Below are 20068 nucleotides of genomic sequence, written 5' to 3' on the forward strand. Positions count from 1 at the left end.
ATGCGTAACCCTTACCATACAGGATTTCAGAAAAGTGGGCAAAGCATAACGTGCACACTTACCACTTATGTGGATTTTAGAAAGTGGGCAAAGCATAACGTGCACACTTACCACTTATGTGGATTTTTAGAAATTACGCAAAGCTTAACGTGTGCACTTACCATAGTATGGATTTAGAGTTTTCCAAGCATCTGTTCACAGATACCCGGAAGTACTGGGCCAAATGGGAGAGGAAAACTCAAATACAACCCTCTAAGGTGAGGGGAGCACTGCCTGAGACAACATTACACAAGAAGGTTCTCGCAAATGCCACCTCTATACTTCCCGCTCGATGCCTCAGCAAGAGGGGATAGCCAGGTGGAGAGATGGTGGTTACAGGGGAATTAGGAAGGGGAAGATAAAGCCAGATGTTTAACCCCCTGAGGGAAATAAGTAGATACTCAAGTATCACTCCGATCCGGACTAAAGTGCTGTCGCCTTGTTTGGATCACATCCCTTGGGTCTTGCCTACCTCCCTTTGACCTGCTATTCTTCCTACCCCTACCCGCAGGCGGGGGAGGAGTGCGAGTCGCGACACTAGCCTTCTGTGCTAGTCTCTGATCCCCAAATCGAGACGGGCCAGGACCCCTAGGTTGTTCGGGCTCAGACCTGGACCTTCGTGGAATGAAGGATTTGAAGGCTGCTGAGCGCGCCTTCGCCTCACTGAACTTCCCGACCACAGTCTCAACAGACGTACCAAAAAGTTCAGAGGGCGAAACCGGGGCATCGAGAAGAAAGCCCCTTTCTTTCCTCCCGATGTCTACCAGGTTCACCCACAGATGCCTCTCCGTCACCACCATAGCCGCCATGGATCTGCCCATAGCAGAGGCGGCCTGTTAAGTAGCATGGAGAGCGAGATCCGTGGTGCGGCGCAACTCAGCTACATCATCAGGAGAAAGGCCCTCGCCATTATCCAGGTCTTTCAGCGGGTCAGCCTGGTATGCCTGGAGCACCGCCATCGTGTGCAACGAAGTGACAGCCTGACCTGCTGTTGCGTATGCCCTGCTATTCATGCGAGATGTAATCTGAAGGGGCCTGCATGGCAAGGAGGGAGTTTTGAGAGAAGATGTCTCACCCATAGAGAGATAGCTGGTTAGTGTCTCTTCTACCGGGGGCATCCTCTCATAGCCGTTTTCGCACATCGCCTCGATGTTGGCATAACTGGTATGCTGGAACCGATGGATGCGTGAGGAAAACGGCCTCTTCCATTCTCTCTCGATCTCAGTATGGAGATCAGGAAGGAAAGGAAGGCTCACCTGAGCTGGAGGGTTATGGCAAGAAAGATAACGTTCATCGAGACGACCTCGCTACGTCACTTCCTTAGTCCGATTCCACGGCAAGTCGCGATCCATAACTTCCAAGAGCTCATAATACGCAGGGCAGGAGGATTGGGAAGGCTTAGCCTCAGCTTCTTCGCCCTCCTCAGACATTTCCTGCTCTTCCTGGGCTGAATCCAGCAGAGCACTGGCCCATGGATAAGAAGATGTTAAAGAAATAACATCATCCTCCAGCGGCTCATTCTCGTCCACAGCCGACGAGCGCGAGAGGGAAAGCGCCTCTTTAAACTCATCGGCCAGGTCCACCTGCGATCCCCACAAGCTCATTCTCCTCCGTGCCTCAGCAGCAGCGGGTCCTGAACCGCGAGAAGCAGATGGCTGCCCCTCTTTACTTGAAAAAAAGAGACAAACAAGAACAGAGCTTTTTTATTGGAAAATGCTCGCAGTGCACGCAGATTGCCCCCTCGAGGACGCGTGCATGCTCTTCGCCCAAACAAACAACGCATAGATTGTGTGTGTCATCGGGTGTCAAATGTATGCACACATTTTCTAAACGCTTTGCTAGTGCTCTCCATAATAAATGAAAGAGATCGCTCTTGCCACGGAAATGCACGCTTCAAACAAAACAGTCAGTGAAGATGAAGAAGAGGATGATGTGTTCTCCCGGCGCCTATTTACACTATAGTCGCACCGGTAGTGACGTCATGGCTGTCGCCGGCTAACGTGTTGTTGGTGTTTTTTCAATGTATGCTTCAGACACGGGTCACGACGAGGCGTTCCCCATAGCGACCCCTAGAGGATGCAGTTCGAAATTTCCATGAAAGGGAAACATAAATTTTTCCTTATGCATCTCAGTTAAAGGGTTAGTTCACCCAAAAATTTAAATTTGCCTGTGTTTTACTCACCCTCAAGGCATCCTAGGTGTATATGACTTTCTTCTTCAGACGAATCCAATCAGAGTTATTTTTTTAATTGTCCTGGCACTTCTAAGCTCTATCATTGCAGTCAGTGGGTGTTTCTGTTGAACAGTCCAAGAGATGTTAAATCAAGTGCACGCATCCATAATAAAACGTGCCTCACACGACTCCGGGGGTGAATAAAAGTCTCCTGTAGCGAATCCATGCATTTTTGTAAGAAAAATGTCCATATTTCAAATGTAATAAACACTTTTCTATCACTTCCGGGATCTGTCGTACGCGGAAGCCATTCCGGGATGATGGAGTTTAGAAGTGCCAGGACAATTTTAAAAATAACTCCAATTGGATTCGTCTGAAAGAACAAAGTCATATACAGCTAGGATGCCTCGAGGGTGAGTAAAACACAGGCTCATTTTTATTTTTGGGTGAACTAACCCTTTAATTACACAGTTAAAGTTCATTTTTTCATACAACGTTTTTCGTACCTAGAGATGTCCTCACTTATTGAACCCTCGTGTTCTGTTGAGATTCATTATTGTTTTTAGGTTTGAGGTCCTGGATAATATTAGGTTTTTCTTTGAGGATTTAGGGTTAGTCTTTGGTCAATTACTGTTTAATAATGAAGTGTGTCAAGTTCTTAAGTATGTTTTTGAGCTATTAAAAAGGAACATAATGCTTAATTGATCTGACTGGAATACAGATCAAATCCGAACAAATATGCTATGCTGACTTTGTAAATGTTACAGAGGAAAAACTGGATGTCATACACAAACAAACAGACTCTGAACTCATTCCAAACACCACAAACTCATGCAGAAACCTGTCTTGTTGCTAAGAGATGCATGATATGTGCTCTAAAATCATCTCAAATATTATCAAACTGTGATATTCTCAGACTGGATGAAATCTAAAAAATTTAAGTTGAATAATTGATTACACTGTGATTTTCTGTGAAATCTGTCAATTTAATTTGTGTAGCATATTTCAGCCTCAACTGATGTTAACAACCAGCATCAGGAATCAGGGTGTTCAGTTTCAACTCAAACTCTGCCTTGAGATAGTAAATGATTTTACCTGACAGCAGATACTCGCCGTTTCTCAGATTGATGCCACAAAAAGTTTGAGTTGACCTTGTGTAGATGACCTGAATTCTCTTCTTGTCTAATTGCTTATATGTCTGGATTAAAAAAAAAAAGTATTATATATATATATATATATATATATATATTGTATATATTGTATATATTTTAATTTATAATGCATTAATATATATATATATATAAACACACACACACACACATATTTCTTGTTAAAAAAGATTGTATTGGAAAACAATGCATCAAGTAGCCTACATTTTCTCACCTGAATAGTGCCGATTTTGTATGCAGTTAATTGAGGGCGAGTGCTGTTCACCGTTCCAATGACCTTAGCTCGAATCACTAATTGGAAAAAAAGTCAGATGTAACAAAAATTGTTTTTAATGTGAATGTTAATGTTAACGTTAATTTTATTTTAAAAAATATTCCTGGATTACATTACATTTGTCCGAAGCAAAAACATTGTTCATATTTTGGATTTCAAGTTTTCCAAGATTGAACACAAAATAAGATACTTGAAAGAATGTTGGGAACCAAACAACACTGGAGCCCATTGAAAAACACAGACATTTCTCAAAATATCTTCCTGTGTTACACGTGGAAAAAGTCATACAGGTATTAAATAACATGGGTGAATAAATTATGACTGAATTTTAATTTTTGTGTGAACTGTCCCTTTAAATAATTTGACACTACACAAGAAAATAACTCTTGTTACTGAAAAAAATAAAACAGATTTAATTAAATGTCATATATTGTCTTATACTATCATTTATAAAAATGTAAGGTTCCATCATCGTATTTTCCATAAACCTAATATGTAGTTCAATAATTCAAGTCACTGAACTAATGTAAATGAACTGAAATACAAGAAATGTAACATCTCGTAACATCTTAAAGCAGCGTGCAATCTACAGATTTGAATACTGCACCTGTTCGTGTTTGATTAGCGATGCATGTGTTTGACGTACCTATATCAGACGCGCAGAACTGCTGTTGAGGGTGTTTTGGTAAACATGTGCAGCCCTCGGTCACCTGTTCGTTCAGTGCCACAGACCAGAAGAACAGCAGCGCTAGAGTCACAGCAGCAGACATACTCTCACTCTCACAGCGCAAGACTAAACGATATACTCAGGCTCTGAACCAGATACAGCTTGCTTTGTCTCTCTCTAGAGATCTCTAAATCGTAGTGGGCATCTTATATAGCTCTTATGCCTCCCACCCATCTAACCTCAGGAACCCCACCTCATGCACAGTCATGCACATCAACACTCAAGTGTGTTCATGAAGAGTCCAGTTCTGCATAACGTACAAAAGATTGAGCGATAACAGAATAAAGCAAAAAAACACTTTGGTAAACCATCACGAGGAATCACATTTTCCTTGATATTTCAACTTCAAGTAAGAGTTCATTGTACAGTGGAAACACACTGTGACTTTGAGGGCTTTATCCTCCATCCAAAAAGAGCTTCTATTGAAAATGACCTGCTAAATAATGCTGTTGTCAGACTCCCAGTAACACAGCTTTTGGCTGCTGAGGCTGATGGATCTACTCAGACATACACTACTGTACATCCCATCACAGTAGAGTTATAAGAGAACAAAGAAAGAGACAGTGTAGAAAGAGACAACATCAGCCATCAAATTGTGAAATGTTTATAAAGCAGCATGTTGCAAAGCGTTGCATAAGAGACTTTCATCACACATCTATCACTATAATGTGGCATAAAAATAAAAGGTGTTTTCCAAATATTTGCATTCTTATTTAAAGCATATGTATTATTAAGAAAGCCATATTTGTGGATATATGAAAAGATATCTTAAGCTCAGAACAAAACATATTCACTTAATATTACATGCAATCTGTCAACAGAAGCTAGTTGTTTTTATAAAAATGACATCAAACTAAACACTTAACCAACGACCAGTGGACTGTTGATATCACCGTTCAAAGTCCTGATATCTACAGTACAGCTTCTTGATATCAAAACAATTCCCAGTTCTAAAGAAAACCACTAAATCCAGCAGTTCACCCAAAAATTAAAGCTTGCATCCAAGATGTTGTTGTAGGTGTAGGTTTTTTCTTCAGTGCAGTAGTAAAGAAGTTTTTAGCTGAAACCATGGTCCTTGATGATTTCAGAGTCAAAAAATCAATACAAAATTAAAAACTGTGGCTATTATTATCACTATTATTATCTGTAATCCAGAGCCTCAGGCAAATAAAATGATGTTCACAAACAAATTGTTATTTTGAACTGGTTCTTTTTAGTAAACTCGATGAACCAGTTCATCAAATCGGACTGAACCATCTGAAACAGTTCCTGGCTTGAGCAACACCAATCTACAGGTTAACCAAAACTTGAAATGAACCAAATTACCGATGTATATGATCAATTGGGGGATCTCGTCAGAGAGAACAATCTACTTCAAGTGTATTCTATGAGTTCAATGCGCTCTAAGGGAGCTTCTTTGTGTTGGTGGAACAGCGCTACAGCAGTGGTCGTTTTTCTGTGTCGAATGGGTTGCACACATCAGGCTGCACTACCCCATTTCTGTTGCAGGTGGCCATCTCCCCTGTGCGCTTCAGCACGTTAAAAGAGCTTGTTTCCCTAAAAGAATATTTGAGCTAAATCTGCCTCTATCTAGTTCTCTTCCTGGTAGAAGTCATGGGAGGATTACATCAGGCAGTATCTCAGGCGGTCTGAGGATCACAATGATAGCTACCCCTCCAAGGAACCAATCTCCCAAGGTCCCTCAATCCTCTAGCACTCCGCAAATAGTCAAGCTGCCCAAGGAACGTGCTGGAACCTCTAAAACGAGTGTACCAGCCGTATCCTTTGGGGCTCCTCACGACGACTGGATGTTAATCACTGCATCGGACGGTGAGCTTGAGCTTTCTGGAGAGGAAGATTCAGCTGTGCTGCTGCTCTCTGGGATGGTAGCAATGCCTGAATTGGATCCAGAAATGATGGCTATGCTTTCCCGGCCCGCCGAAAGAGTAGGGCTCAAATGGAGACGTGGCACTCACCGGAAGCAGATCACACCGACCTGCCACCAAACCTTTAGCCTGTGGTCAGACCTTACTTTTCTTCGGGCAGGAGTGCCCCTAGAGCAGGTCTCCAGGCATGATGTGGTACACACGGATGCCTCCACCACCGGCTGGGGGCCCACGTAAAACGGGCATGCAGTGTTAGTGGTTCAAACGAGCCCCCAACTACATTGGCACATCAACTGCCTCGAGTTGCTAGCAGTACGCCTTTGCCTCCCATCACATGTCGCAACTCACCCGCCATCTCCTCCTTTGGAGTCAAAAGCATCTGAGGTCACTTTGTGCTGTTCACATTCCTGGTCTGCTCAAACGTGCAGCCAATGAGCTGTCACAAGCTGCGCTCCCGGGAGAATAGAGACTCCATCCCCAGATGGTCCAGCTCATTTGGAGATGTTTCAGAGAGGCTTAGGCAGACCTGTTTGCCTCTCCAGAAACCTCTCACTGCCAGCTGTTTTCCTCCCTGACAGAGGGAACACTAGGCACTGACAAGCTGGCACACAGCTGGCCGTGGGCCCAGCGCAAGTATGCGTTTCCCCCAGCCTTCTTGTACAGACACATCAAGAGGGTTGGGGACCTGCACTGCATTTTCGGTCAATGAATAATGCCTAGAGTTTGGGCTGGCTGACTCCCAGGTAACCCTGAGGCCCCGGCCCGGCTATGTTCCCAAGGTTCCCACTACTCCCTTCAGTGATCAGCTAGTAAAACAGCAAGCGCTGCCCCCGGAGGAGGCAGACTCATCCCTAGCTTTTCTCTCTCCTCTCCGAGCCTTGAGATGGTACGTGGACCGGACACAAAGCTTAAAGCCTCAGATCAGCTCTTTGTCTGTTACGGAGGTGGCAGAGGGGAATACCGTCTCCAAGCAGAGGATGGCCCACTGGATAGTCTTATCAGGCACAGGGTGTGCCCTGCCCACTCAAGTTGCGAGCTCCCTCTACTAGAAGTGTTGCATCCTCCTGGGCGCTGGCTCGTGGCGCCTCGCTAACAGACATCTGTAGAGCTGCTGGCTGGGTGACCCCCAACACGTTCGCAATGCAAGGGTGTCTTTTCAGATTTATCCACTCTGGGACTCAGTTTAAAAAAAATAACGGTTTCAAGCTCCCAAACGCCAGATCCGTCTGGATGAAACGCAGATAGCATACAAAATCTTTACATATACAGCTAAACGTGTCTCCGTGTGGACGGGGCCTTAGTTATGTCTTTGTCATTTGACCTAGTTTTCTCTCTGTGTTTAATTAGTTATTCAGTTCACCTGTGTTCCATTAATTAAGTCATTAGTCCCTTGCTTGCTTTTATTCCTGTTCTCTCTGTTCTGGGGTGTAAGCACGGTTAACTTACCATCTGCTAAATCCTGAACTCTCGGTTGATTAACCCCAAACCTTGCTTACTCAAGGTATGTGGTTCCAAAAACGCATCCAGGAGTAGGTTCACTCAATCCAGAGTATGTTCTTGGTTAAGACTCAAGACATTCTCAACAGAGCGACGAGTCACTATGGAAACGAACGCTAATGCCGAGTTCACACTGCACGATTTTAGCCCGATTTTTCACTCGCCGACAGGTTTTCGTTTTGCGAAATCGCAGACAAATGCCCGAAATCGGAGGCAAATCGGTGATCGTTCACGCGAGTGACAATCACGCAGTGTGAATTATCAAAGACGCGATCTGAGCGAATCGCCGGCATGCTAAATATCTGGAGCTGTCGGCGATTCACAGTCACGCTGTGTGCAATGATTTCTGACAGAAAACTACATCGGCGATGACCCACAGCCAATGAGAGACCAAGATACAGGGCAGAGGGAAGTTCGGGGAGGAGTTATAGACAAGAATATCAGTGTTTTAATAGATATGAACAATTATATCATACAAAAACAAGCACAGACATTTGCTTGCCCAGCCACAACATCAGCATAACAGTTACTGCACAATTATTTACCTCCAACTCTCTTTGCAGAACACCCAATCCCTGTTCCCTGCATCTCCCTCCTGCATAATCTGTTTTTCTTTTTCTCCTTGTAGCTGGAAATCAACTCACAGACCATTTTCGGGCTATATATATTTTTTTTAAATAATTGCGGTCTTGCTCGAGAACTCCGGTCTGACGCGCGGGTTCTCGCGTTATTTTCTTATCACTTCTCACGTGTGTTTTGTTGTGAAACGTAGTTTGCGGAGCAGACAGAGCTGTCTGCGATTCTTCTTATTGTGAAGTCATGCAGTGTGAAACCCGCTGTCGCCGATCTGGAGCTGTCGGCGATTCACAGTCACGCTGTGTGCAATGATTTCTGACAGAAAACTACATCGGCGATGACCCACAGCCAATGAGAGACCAAGATACAGGGCAGAGGGAAGTTCGGGGAGGAGTTATAGACAAGAATATCAGTGTTTTAATAGATATGAACAATTATATCATACAGAAACAAGCACAGACATTTGCTTGACCAGCCACAACATCAGCATAACAGTTACTGCACAATTATTTACCTCCAACTCTCTTTGCAGAACACCCAATCCCTGTTCCCTGCATCTCCCTCCTGCATAATCTGTTTTTCTTTTTCTCCTTGTAGCTGGAAATCAACTCACAGACCATTTTCGGGCTATATATATTTTTTTTAAATAATTGCGGTCTTGCTCGAGAACTCCGGTCTGACGCGCGGGTTCTCGCGTTATTTTCTTATCACTTCTCACGTGTGTTTTGTTGTGAAACGTAGTTTGCGGAGCAGACAGAGCTGTCTGCGATTCTTCTTATTGTGAAGTCATGCAGTGTGAAACCCGCTGTCGCCGATCCATCGTGCAGTGTGAACACAGCAGCGACTGAATGCTACTCCAGATAGTCACGCAGTGTGAACACAACGGCGATCCGACGAGTTTGAAAACCGTGCAGTGTGAACTCGGCATAAGAAAAAGCGTGCCATGCAGTTTCTTTCTTCTTTTGTTCAATGGTCATTTACATGCTTAGTGCAAGTCACCACATAATTGATGGTTGTGCAATCATTTTTATACTTTTTCCGTTTAGTCTTTAATCCTTGAGAATATGAATTATATTGTTTGTTTGATGCAAATTATATATTAAGTCATATCAGATATGTATTTTGATTTAGAATTTAGACATTATAGAAAATGCCGATCCATGTGAGATGATAATATAAAATGTAATAAATATAATAAATTAAACATTACCTTGTCATAGTGTTTTATAATTTAAACATAACTGTTATATATATGCCAAAAAAATAAATATTATATTACCTTATTTATTACTTATATTAGCGCTTCTTCATTAACATATCAATATCATACATATAAAAAATAGGCTATTGTCACAGGTACTGTGCTCTAAGGAGACAGGCTCACGCCGCAGGAGTAATCCAGCACACAATCTTTAATTCCAACTTCAAATCAGGAGAATAACCAGGAGACAGCTAAATCACAGACATCAAAGAGCAAACTAAACATGACGGTGAACGGACCCAGACTAAGGGAGAACTGAGGATTTATAAGCAAAACCCAAACAAAGGGAACTAATTAGATGATTAATACAACACAGGTGGAAACTAATGAATGATGATTAACTAAATGAGAACAGGAACTGAACCAAATAAGGGCAGACAGGAACTAAACAGAAACCAAAACGTGACAGCTATATTGTAATTTTATATAATGTTGTGCGCTATCTGTCACTGCCCACTGAAGGCTCGTCAGTAGATCACACGTGCGCTGATAGCGCTGAAGTGAACTAACCCTGGAACAGAAGCTGCTCTGAAGCATGTTATCTTCAGAGAGCAAGTTGCTATGGTTACTTACATACACTGAAAGTAACCTCCGATTTTGGAACCGAAAGCTGAGGTTATCCGCTCACTTATCCTCCAACATACCCGGGTATGTCACATAACCTGCTTTCTGGAATACCCCCCTGCTCAGTCAGTGCCAGTTATTGTTTGTGTCTACGTTTTGTGCTACTTTGGTTCTAGTGATTCTCTTGTGTTCCTTGTGGATTACTTATTAAAAGACCATTGTGGATTATTTCTTCGTTGTCGTGCACTCATTTATAAGCATGAGCATGACAATAAATGTGAAAAGGCCCATTGCACACTCTTTCTAATTTGTGTCTGTGTTGAAGATTCATGCGAATAAACCATTTAACTATGCCATATTAAGCCATGAACCCTTTTTTTTATAAAAACAAAAAAACAAGCTGAATTAGTTTTTTAATTTCTCTTTATTTCTTTTTAAATAGAAAATCAAATGATTTGGACCCAATCAGACATTTCAAAGGTGCACTACAGACTCATGGCAACATCTTTGAGTGGAACCATTAATTGTACATGTAAGTTTGAAGAGTATGTAGGTTGCTAAAATGTAGCTGAGCTGTTCTCGGTGGTTGTTTGAGGAATGCTAAGTGGTTTCTAAGGTGTTCTGAGTGGTTGCTAGGTTGTTGCTTAAGTTAGGCTGCTTAAGTTAGGCTGCTTAAGTTAGGTGCTCGCTAGGCAGTTACTAGAATGATCTGTGTGGTTGATAAGCAGTGGTGGTTAAGGTGCTCTATGTGGCTACAAGAATGTATAGCATGTTAACGGGCTTGCATGTGTTTACATCTGAACGGTCTGATCTTCTTGGAGAGCATCAAGCAGCTTCTTTTACAGTGAGAAACCACTCCTGCTCTCGGCCGTCAGACTTCAGACACGTCCATGGTGTCATTCTCAGAAGGTTTGCCAGTTCCTTCATACCAGCCGCAGGAGCCATCGCTGTGTCTGATGCAGGCAGACTCATGAACCGATTTTCCGTCCTCAAATGGCCATAAGGATGACCAGTCTGTCAGTATACACTCATTTTTGGTGCTGGGTTGACAAAGCTTTTCAATGCAGGTAGAGATCTGTAGAGATCACAGTTTCAGAGAATATAATATAACTCAACACAATATAATATAATGCAATGAAATTTTTTGGTAACACTTCAGTATAGGAATCAATTCTCACTATTAAAGGTGCAGTTGGAGATCTTGGAAAATGCTAACTTTAGCCTGATAGCACTGAAAGCGAACGTCCCACCCTCCCTGCAATCGCCGTCCAAAGCCACACCCCCTGAACGCATATACGCTCACAAACCAGAATTCCGGTGACAACATTACAATAGGCTACATCAGTGGTTCCCAATTCCAGCCCATGTCCCGAAGTGAAGTAAACTTCAACGGATTTCCCCCGCTCAGGGAGTAGCGAACAATAAACACTGTGTAGGGATCATATCGATCAGAACACAGTTCATGCACGTAGCTCACTTCTAACGAGCTGGTTATCTGAATCGGGTGTGTTAACTGAGTGAGACATGCAAAATATGCAGAGCTGGGGGGTGTGAGGTCAGGAATTGGGAACCGCTGGGCTACAGCGAACAATAAACACTGTGTAGGGATCATATCGATCAGAACACAGTTCATGCACGTAGCTCACTTCTAACGAGCTGGTTATCTGAATCGGGTGTGTTAACTGAGTGAGACATGCAAAATATGCAGAGCTGGGGGGTGTGAGGTCAGGAATTGGGAACCGCTGGGCTACATCATGTGTCATTCACCGGTGAGAAAACTTTAAAAGTACTACAATATCAGGAAGGAAGATCGGGTTGTTGATGTCTGTCTGCACAGCGTGTGTGAACGCGCTGATGACGTATCCTGTCTGCGCGAACAGGGTGCGCAGAGGTATGCTAATACATACGTTGACAGGCAGGTAGGAAAACCGAGCGTTTTGATTGGACGAACATTTCTTGGTCCTGCGCCTTCCACAGAATATATAAATACAGATAAATACATTTAGACCACTCAACTTAATGATTGCTATCGGGATGTGAAGAGACTTTCAACCAGCATAACAAAAAAAATTTCTGAAGGCAATCACCTATTGCACCTTTAACTAGTTGCTAATTAGCATGCCTATTATTAACATATTGGCTGTTTATTAGTGCTTATAAAGCACATATTACACATACGTATATTAATACCCACTAATAATAAGCAGCAAATTAAGAGTTTATTGAGGCAAAAGTTGTAGTTAATGGTCTGTTAATAGCGAGAATTGGATCTTAAAATAAAGTGTGACCAATTTTTGTGTAACACTCTAGTTTAGGGACCACTTTGCACTATGAACTTGGCTGTTTATTAGTACTTATAAAGCAGATATTAGTGTCTTATTCTGCATGACCATATTTTAGATCCCTTAATCCAACCCATACCTACACCTAAACCTATGCAAATTAAGAGTTTATTGAGGTAAAAGTCATAGTTAATAGTGAGAATGATCCCCAAACTAAAGTATGACAAATTTTTGTTCATTCAAACCTTCATAAGTAAGAGTATTTTTTTAATTACAGACACGGCTAGATTAATTACTCTCTAAAAACGTTCTTTCAGTTGGATTAGTGATTTTCTAAGTATTATAGAACCTGTTTATTCGGCTTTTGTCCTGTCCTTGTGTGCTATCAAGTCCCTTGATAATATTAATTAATATCAAATCAGTGGAATGACATGATATAACCGAGTGATCATAATGTTTGGATCTCAGATGAAATATATATAGTTTATTACCATGCAGGTACAGCCCATCAGATATCTGTATTTGAGGTTCTGTTTTTGCATTAAGGAGAGTTTGTCCCAGAGCTCAAGATAGTCGCACATTGAAACGAAGAATCCCTCAGGTGTGATGCTTCCTGTGAGATAACAAACATACAGTATCATACATTTGAATATTGTTTTATTTTCCCTGAGCTCCACCTGTACAGTGTTAGCCCGTGAATCCCCCTCTCACCGTGTTTAGGGGCAGATAGAGTTATAGATAAAGTTAGAATATATAAGTTTATCTGAGTCAGGAGATGATCAGAACTGCTGCTCTGTTCCTATGGGCTATCAGGCTACCAGCTAACTTTCAAGATATTTAAATGATTTTCATTACAAAACTAGCTTTTAGACACCATCAGGTGTCTGAAATAACTTGCAATCTAATGGTGATCAACATATGAGTCCGAAATATATTTTTACAGAATTATATGCAAAGCTAAAGGCAACGTATGCTAACCATTGACATAATAAATGCACTACGCTCAGAGACCAGTTGAAGCACATATATGATTGCACTTGTGTATTTATTCAGTTTCAAATTTCTTCTGTCTCTTCCCTGTGTCTTTGTTGATGATGGACTTCTGCATCCACATACAGTATTTAATCAATTACATCATAACTCCGGTTTTCTGTTATTTTCAGCTCAAACCTCCTCAGATTGCATTATTTATTGGTACTGATCATTCTTTCTAAAGAAATATGACGTACACATATGAGAGCTTATCAATATTTTTCTAAATGTGTACACCTTTGGACTTAAAGCTCAAACAAAGTTGTTTTGTGCATTCCTGCGATCAAATAAATGAAAGCAGGTGCGACTGAACAAGTATGTGTTCTCTTTTTATCTGAAATACGTTGATGTTGTACTACAAATGTATAAACTACTGTCACTATAAAAAAAAATTAAAATCATTGGTCAAGTATTGTGCAATTCTGTCATGTTCGTTCTGCAGTATAGCTAGTTTTCCTTGTAGTTTTCATTCCTCTCGCCCTTGCTGGTGAATTGGAGAGTTTGTGTGGTTGTTCTGTGGAGAAACGAGGATTTTGGCCTCGCGGCTTGAGGTAATAAATGCTCTTCTTGGCTACAGGAGAGACATTTTCTGTTCTCAAAGGATTTTTCTTTATTACAATGAATTGTCATTTTCAAAAGTCAAAAATTTGGTAGTTTGTGAAAACATCCCGAATGCTTTTACCTGAAAGCAGATACTGTCCATGGCCCAGTCTGGTCCCACACATTGAAGACATCTCATGCGTATAGACATGCTGAATTTCATTTATTCTGTCAAAACCCTTGAACACCTGCAAAAACAAGATTTTTGCCATTTTTGCAAAGTCGCCATATTACATTTTTATTTGGCTATTTGAACCTCTGTTTATTGTATACTGTATTGATGTATATTATAATTAATCTTTACTCTAAACCTAACCATTTTGGGTCTGCTGATCCATTTTCCTCACCAAAAAGGAAAATTTAATTTAAAATAAATGCCTCTGTGAGCTGATATAGGATGTGCATAGAGAGAAGAATGAGATTGGAAAAAGGCGGATTTGAACTTGGGTCACTTGGGTTATAGTTTATGGCTAGCCAAAAAAGTTTGGTTTGTTTTTTTTTAACAGACTATTGATGTGCTACTAGCCCAGCTGGGTGGCAGAGTTGTTACTCAGTGCAAACAGTCACATATTTTATATTATGCTTATCAGTGAACATTTTTTATCTTTGATCTGGAGTGTCTTTTCATATAGAGATACCCACACTGCCTTTTTCAGTCTATACTCTAGCAGCTAATCGACAAGAACCCCCAAGAGACTGTAACTCTGCCTCCGTTTCAGTGATAGTCTATTTGGATGGAAGGCCAAATAGCAGTAATTTTCCCAGCAGAACATTTATGTGATCATCAAGTACTTTTGCTCACCTCTATCACTTGGATTTCATATTGAATTGTTCCCATGCCAGGTATAATTCCACCGCTGTGTATGATCTTCTCCCCAGTTACCTCGGCTTGTATCACTAATCAGAAACAAGTCAGATGTTATTACTAGTGCGTGACACTGAAAGCAAAGGAATCATTTCGGTGAAATCAGTTTCTTCTGTTAGAAACATGCACAGGCTTTATCATGTATATGCTTAATGGCTTTACTCTCCTTATTTCTTAAGGTCAATAACCATGTCAGAACATTAACATTTGGCAGCAATTTCCATTTTTAAAAACCACATTATGTGCTAAGCATACAAGAGTTCAGAGTATAACTTGCTGTCTTACAGGACTGATTTCAGGATTTTCTTATTAACTCTTATTGACAGAAATGTCTTGGTGCTACCCCAGCATACCTTAGCAATTTGATTACTAAATACATAGTGAACGAAAGCGCTAAATAAAGTCCAGCTTGATGTACCTAATACTTACTGTAGCTGTAAAGACAGGTTGTGAACTCTTATCTTTTATGTGAACGTTATTTTGAAATGCTACTAATAAAAGAAGAAAAAAAACTTTGTGTCCCATTTTCAGTCAAATTCATGTGGTATGTGACACGCAGAAGTCCAGTAGATTCTCAGGACTGTAGCTCAAGGTCATTAAGCCTTTTTAGAATTATATTTTCATGCCATGGATGTCATGATTTGCCTGTGTTTTCTGTTCAGTGACTATTATTTTGAAGTTTATTTCTATCTGCTGTTCAGGGTTTCTTTTCCTTTGTTTGGTTCTTGTTTTGTTGGTTTCTAGGTTTCTGAGTACATTCTCATATTTACTGATTTTGTTCACCTGTGTCTCATTTGTGAGCCTGCAGCACAAAAGCAGTGTTAAGTCGCTGGGGTATATTTGTAGCAATAGCCAAAAATACATTGTATGGGTCAAAATTATAAATTTTTCTTTTAGGCCAAAAACCATTAGGATATTAAGTAAAGATCATGTTCCATGAAGATATTTTGTGAATTTCAAAAAATGTAACCTTATGACTGGTTTTGTGGTCCAGGGCCACACTTAGTTCTTTATTTGACACTGATGTACTTATAGCCTTCAGTTTCAGTTGCTCGTTGTCCATTTTTCTATGTATGAGCTTGTTTGCAATTATCCAGTGGTTCCTTGTGCTCCTAAGTGTTTTGCTTAATAAAGATATCATGCATATATACAGTAGATCCTCGTCTCAACTCTTCCCTGCCCAAAAACAGCCCATGACAAATAAATGGGCCATCAGTATGACATTTTCTGAGGATTCTTTGATTGCTTGGTCTGAATGAACCGCTGAAATCCATCCTATATGAGTTTTGTCAAGTGACGCTGACACAATTTTAAGAAGTGGCTGTCTCGATCCTAGGATCTATTTAACCATGGGTGAGCAGGATAAAAAAGCAGATCAAGAAGCCCACCATGAACCCTGAGCCATGTTTTGCCTGTGTTTTGTTCTCATTTTGCAGTGTATTTCTATCTGTTGTTCATGGTCTCTCTTTTCATGTGTTTAGGTCCTGTTTTGTTCGGAGTATGTTCACTTACACTGTATTTTGAGTCCTCTTTAGACATAGTAGACTCTCAGTAGACTATCTGTTAATAAAGTGTTAGCAGTTAAGCAGACAGTCTACTAATACTCTAAAGCAGGAGACCTCAACGCTGGACCTCGAGGTCCATTTTCCTGCAAAGTTTAGCTCCAATCCTAATCAAACACACCTGAACAAGCTAATCAAGGTCTTCAGGATTACTACAGAGCAAAGCCACTGGAAGGCAAGGCTGCAACCTTTAGCCAAAAAAGCGTAACGGCTACAGTTAATGCTGCCGTGCATGGAAGGAGACCACAGGCCCTTTTTTTAATGGATGTCAATGGAGGAGAGGCTTCACTACGCTATCTGCTATCTGCTAAACTTCAACATGTTTTACACTAAACAGTACATTTGGATTGAGTCCACACCAAAAAAAATTTGTTTTATAGGAGAAATCACAGACTTTTTGCGACAGGTGGGATTCAGCCTCCGGCACTTCTCATTCATTCCTATGGGATACGTAAATGGCGTTTGAGTGTCGCACAACCCTTGACTGAAATTCAGTGACCTCAAGGCTATATGTGATTGGTTATCAAGGCAGTTTTATAGGAGAAATCACAGACTTTTTGCGACAGGTGGGATTCAGCCTCCGGCACTTCTCATTCATTCCTATGGGATACGTAAATGGCGTTTGAGTGTGTGGCGTCAGACAACCCTTGACTGAAATTCAGTGACCTCAAGGCTATATGTGATTGGTTATCAAGGCACACATGATCCAAGTTGACCGTTATGCTTTCTCCAGTAGGAAGTAATACAGACCCTCTCATCTCCCGATAGTAATACAATCTCTGCCACAATGTTGAGGGTTGGTGTGTTTAATCCAGTTTGGAGTAGTGATCGAACGATACTGATATTTTATAACCGATACCGATACCAATTATTTGCATGTTTGTGTGTCCGATAACCGATATGCAGAACCGATATTTATTTACTGTTATAAAGTAAATAAATGATTGAGTGAAGTAAGTCCATACTTCACTTTGGTTTTTCCTCCTTTCAGTCATCTTTTAAAAAGTGTTGAAAACTAGCAGTCTTTCATGTTAAATTTAATCTTCACATTACAACAATAAAAAAACATTTTATTTAAAGCATCAGCAGCAACACTAATATTAACAATAAGCAAAATAAATGTAGAAGGTCTAATGTTTTCAACTGGAGAAAATAAATAAAGGAAAGTGGGGGAAGTCGTGGCCTAATGGTTAGAGAGTCGGACTCATAACCCAAAGGTTGTGGGTTCGAGTCTCGTACCGGCAGGGATTGTAGGTGGGGGGAGTGAATGTACAGCGCTCTCTCCCACATTCAATACCACGACTGAGGTGCCCTTGAGCAAGGCACCGAACCCCCAACTGCATAAATGGCTGCCCACTGCTCCGGGTGTGTGTTCACGGTTTGTGTGTGTTCACTGCTGTGTGTGTGCACTTTGGATGGGTAAATGCAACAAGATGGCGGCGTTTATGGGTCACCATGTCACTTCACTAAAGATGCGCTGCAATGGTGATCCTGCACGCAATTCTCAAAACATCCACAAGATGGCGGCGTTTATCGGTGAATCCAATATTACAAAACCGATATCCGATTATTGTAAAATGCTTAAATAGCAGGAAAAATATCAGTAAATTGATATATCGGTCGATCTCTAGTTTGGTGCTAATCTCTGCAGCAAAGTGGATCTCTTGAGCAGCCCTGCTCTAATGACTGCTAGTTGACCAGTAGCTTCAAAAGGACCCAAAGGGGACCATCAAGAATCGTTGCCATAGTTACTAATTTTGTTCACCTGTGTCTCCTTCAGTTTCTTATTTGGTCCTTTTCAGTTATTCTTCATTATTGTTATTCTTCATATTTTTTATTATTGTTCAAGGGCATATGTATTGTTTTTGCAATAAATAATAAATAAATTCATTCGTTTTCAATACACATTGGTTCAAGTAAGGAAAAATATTTTATATCTTTTTACTTGCTTACACCACTTGACATTTTAGTGTAATTAAATCAAAATAATTTGCTGAAAGTGGTCATCTCAGACAACTTTATTTGACTTTGACTCTTGAACATCTTCTGTTGCGTTAGGAGATCAGTTTGCCAAGATGAAAGAATTTGGCATTGAATTACACAGTGAAAGAGCTAAAACATCTTTTGGTTATAAGCGAGTGGGATGGTACACTGATGCCATAGTTGTTTTCTAGTTGATGGATTATGTGGATTTACCGTATTCGCTCAATGAAAACTGCAGGAATCTGCATGTCTTTATAACCTCATGCCAGTCATTCCATGCCTTATTGTTCCAGAACAAAGACTGGAATGCCAAAGCAGCTCTGACGCACTGAAGCAGGCATTCAAAACAACTCGCTCGTTCTCTGAGTGAAACACATTTAGTAGAATATTTAAACGGGTGCGCTGCAAAGGTCTTGTTTTTCAGAAAATATCTCAACATTATTAAAACTAGATAAATGTACCTTTTCAGAGAACACATCTTGAATATTCACGTTTTGTGTTTGTCTTTTGACTAGACGTCTTTCACTTATAAGTAAAAACACTTTCACTTTTGTTTGAAAAACTATACTTTAAAAAAACAAACTTAACTTAGTTTAAAGCTATTTAGACTAGATATTCAGTCCTGTAAAACAAGATCTACTGTTTAAGCTGTAAGTGACTGACTCTGTAATAAGTCAATGTAAAGATGTGTTTTCACAATGCTGAATGAACTTGGATTTCTGACAGCAAACGGAGGTTATAATCCAAGGAGAACGCATTCAGTTCTTGCCAATACAATAGTCAATGACCTCAATCATGACTTTAGTAAAGTTCAAATGACATAATTACACCTTTTTTTTAACCATAACGGGAGCTAATTAAAAAGTAAATGCCTCTCTAAGGTGACAAAGAAATTAGATCGTTGAACTGTGATTATATGTTAATCATTTAAAACATTTAATATGTTTGACACATTGCAGTGTCACAACACTGTCCTGAACCTAAAGCAGTTCACAAGCCGTTCCTTGCTAGTCCTCACTGTTGACAGACAAGATTATGGGATAGATTATGGAAGATTACACTGATTTGTCACAACCTCCGGCCGACCCGACACTTTACTTTGGCAAAACTATGAAAATAAAAGAGCATAAACTGGGGTTTGTTAGACGTACCTATGTCAGACATGCAGAAGAGCTGCTGCGGGTGTCCTGGAGCACAGCTGCAGCCCTTGACCTCCTTCAGTACCACAGAGAAGAAGAACAGCAGCGCTAGAGTCACAGCAGCAGACATGCTCACGCAAGAGAAATGATCAGCTATATCAAAGATGCTTCTTGTGTTCCTCTGTCCGTCTGTAGTGATCTCCTTCTCTCTGCAGCCGCTGCGGCAGTCTTATAGCTTTCATGTCTGGCTGAGGAAAGGACCACCCTTCTAACTAAACAAACCCCACCCTCTACAAACACACACTTGTTGGTTTTATGGTTTACGGGGACTCTTCATAGGCGTAATGGTTTTTATACTGTACTGTATTTTCTATCACCCTACACCTAAACCTACCCCTCACAGGAAACTTTGTGCATTTTTAGATTTAAAAAAAAAAAC

The 20068-nt window shown here is 40.9% G+C and overlaps 2 protein-coding genes across 4 annotated transcripts in view; both read right to left on the reverse strand.

Moving 5' to 3' along the window:
- LOC107571220 (metalloproteinase inhibitor 3-like) overlaps window positions 1-4478 on the reverse strand; it is a 27333-nt gene extending 22855 nt beyond the window's left edge. Inside the window, exons 1-3 of one of the 3 annotated variants that reach the window (XM_016257525.1) lie at window positions 4302-4477; window positions 3596-3672; window positions 3308-3410 (exon numbers count right to left, since the gene is read on the reverse strand). In XM_016257525.1, coding sequence (XP_016113011.1) covers window positions 3308-3410; window positions 3596-3672; window positions 4302-4425 — 304 coding nt within the window. In that variant the 5' untranslated portion in view covers window positions 4426-4477. Of the gene's footprint in view, window positions 1-3307; window positions 3411-3595; window positions 3673-4301 lie in introns of all 3 variants that reach the window. The other 2 variants (XM_016257524.1, XM_016257523.1) reach the window with 2 other exon arrangements.
- Window positions 4479-10601: 6123 nt separating this feature from the next.
- Window positions 10602-19862, reverse strand: LOC107571219 (metalloproteinase inhibitor 3-like). The gene is made up of 5 exons (XM_016257522.1): window positions 19642-19862; window positions 14883-14977; window positions 14163-14268; window positions 12940-13061; window positions 10602-11241 (listed from the first exon to the last, which is right to left on the reverse strand). The coding sequence occupies exons 1-5, from the start codon at window positions 19757-19759 to the stop codon at window positions 11038-11040; spliced, it is 645 nt and encodes a 214-aa protein (XP_016113008.1). The 5' UTR covers window positions 19760-19862; the 3' UTR covers window positions 10602-11037.
- Between the last annotated feature and the right edge of the window lie 206 nt (window positions 19863-20068).

Source organism: Sinocyclocheilus grahami, unplaced genomic scaffold (assembly GCF_001515645.1).
Source record: "Sinocyclocheilus grahami isolate Dianchi unplaced genomic scaffold, SAMN03320097.WGS_v1.1 scaffold1566.1, whole genome shotgun sequence".
In the NCBI taxonomy this organism is placed as follows: Eukaryota; Metazoa; Chordata; class Actinopteri; order Cypriniformes; family Cyprinidae; genus Sinocyclocheilus; species Sinocyclocheilus grahami.

Coding starts and splice junctions, on each gene's coding strand:
- LOC107571219 (XM_016257522.1), bottom strand. CDS start 19,759: ATGTCTGCTGCTGTGACTCTAGCGCTGCTGTTCTTCTTCTCTGTGGTA. Junction 14,978..19,641: donor CTTCTGCATGTCTGACATAG/GTACGTCTAACA, acceptor GTTTCTGATTAG/TGATACAAGCCGAGGTAACT. Junction 14,269..14,882: donor ATGAAATCCAAGTGATAGAG/GTGAGCAAAAGT, acceptor TTGTTTTTGCAG/GTGTTCAAGGGTTTTGACAG.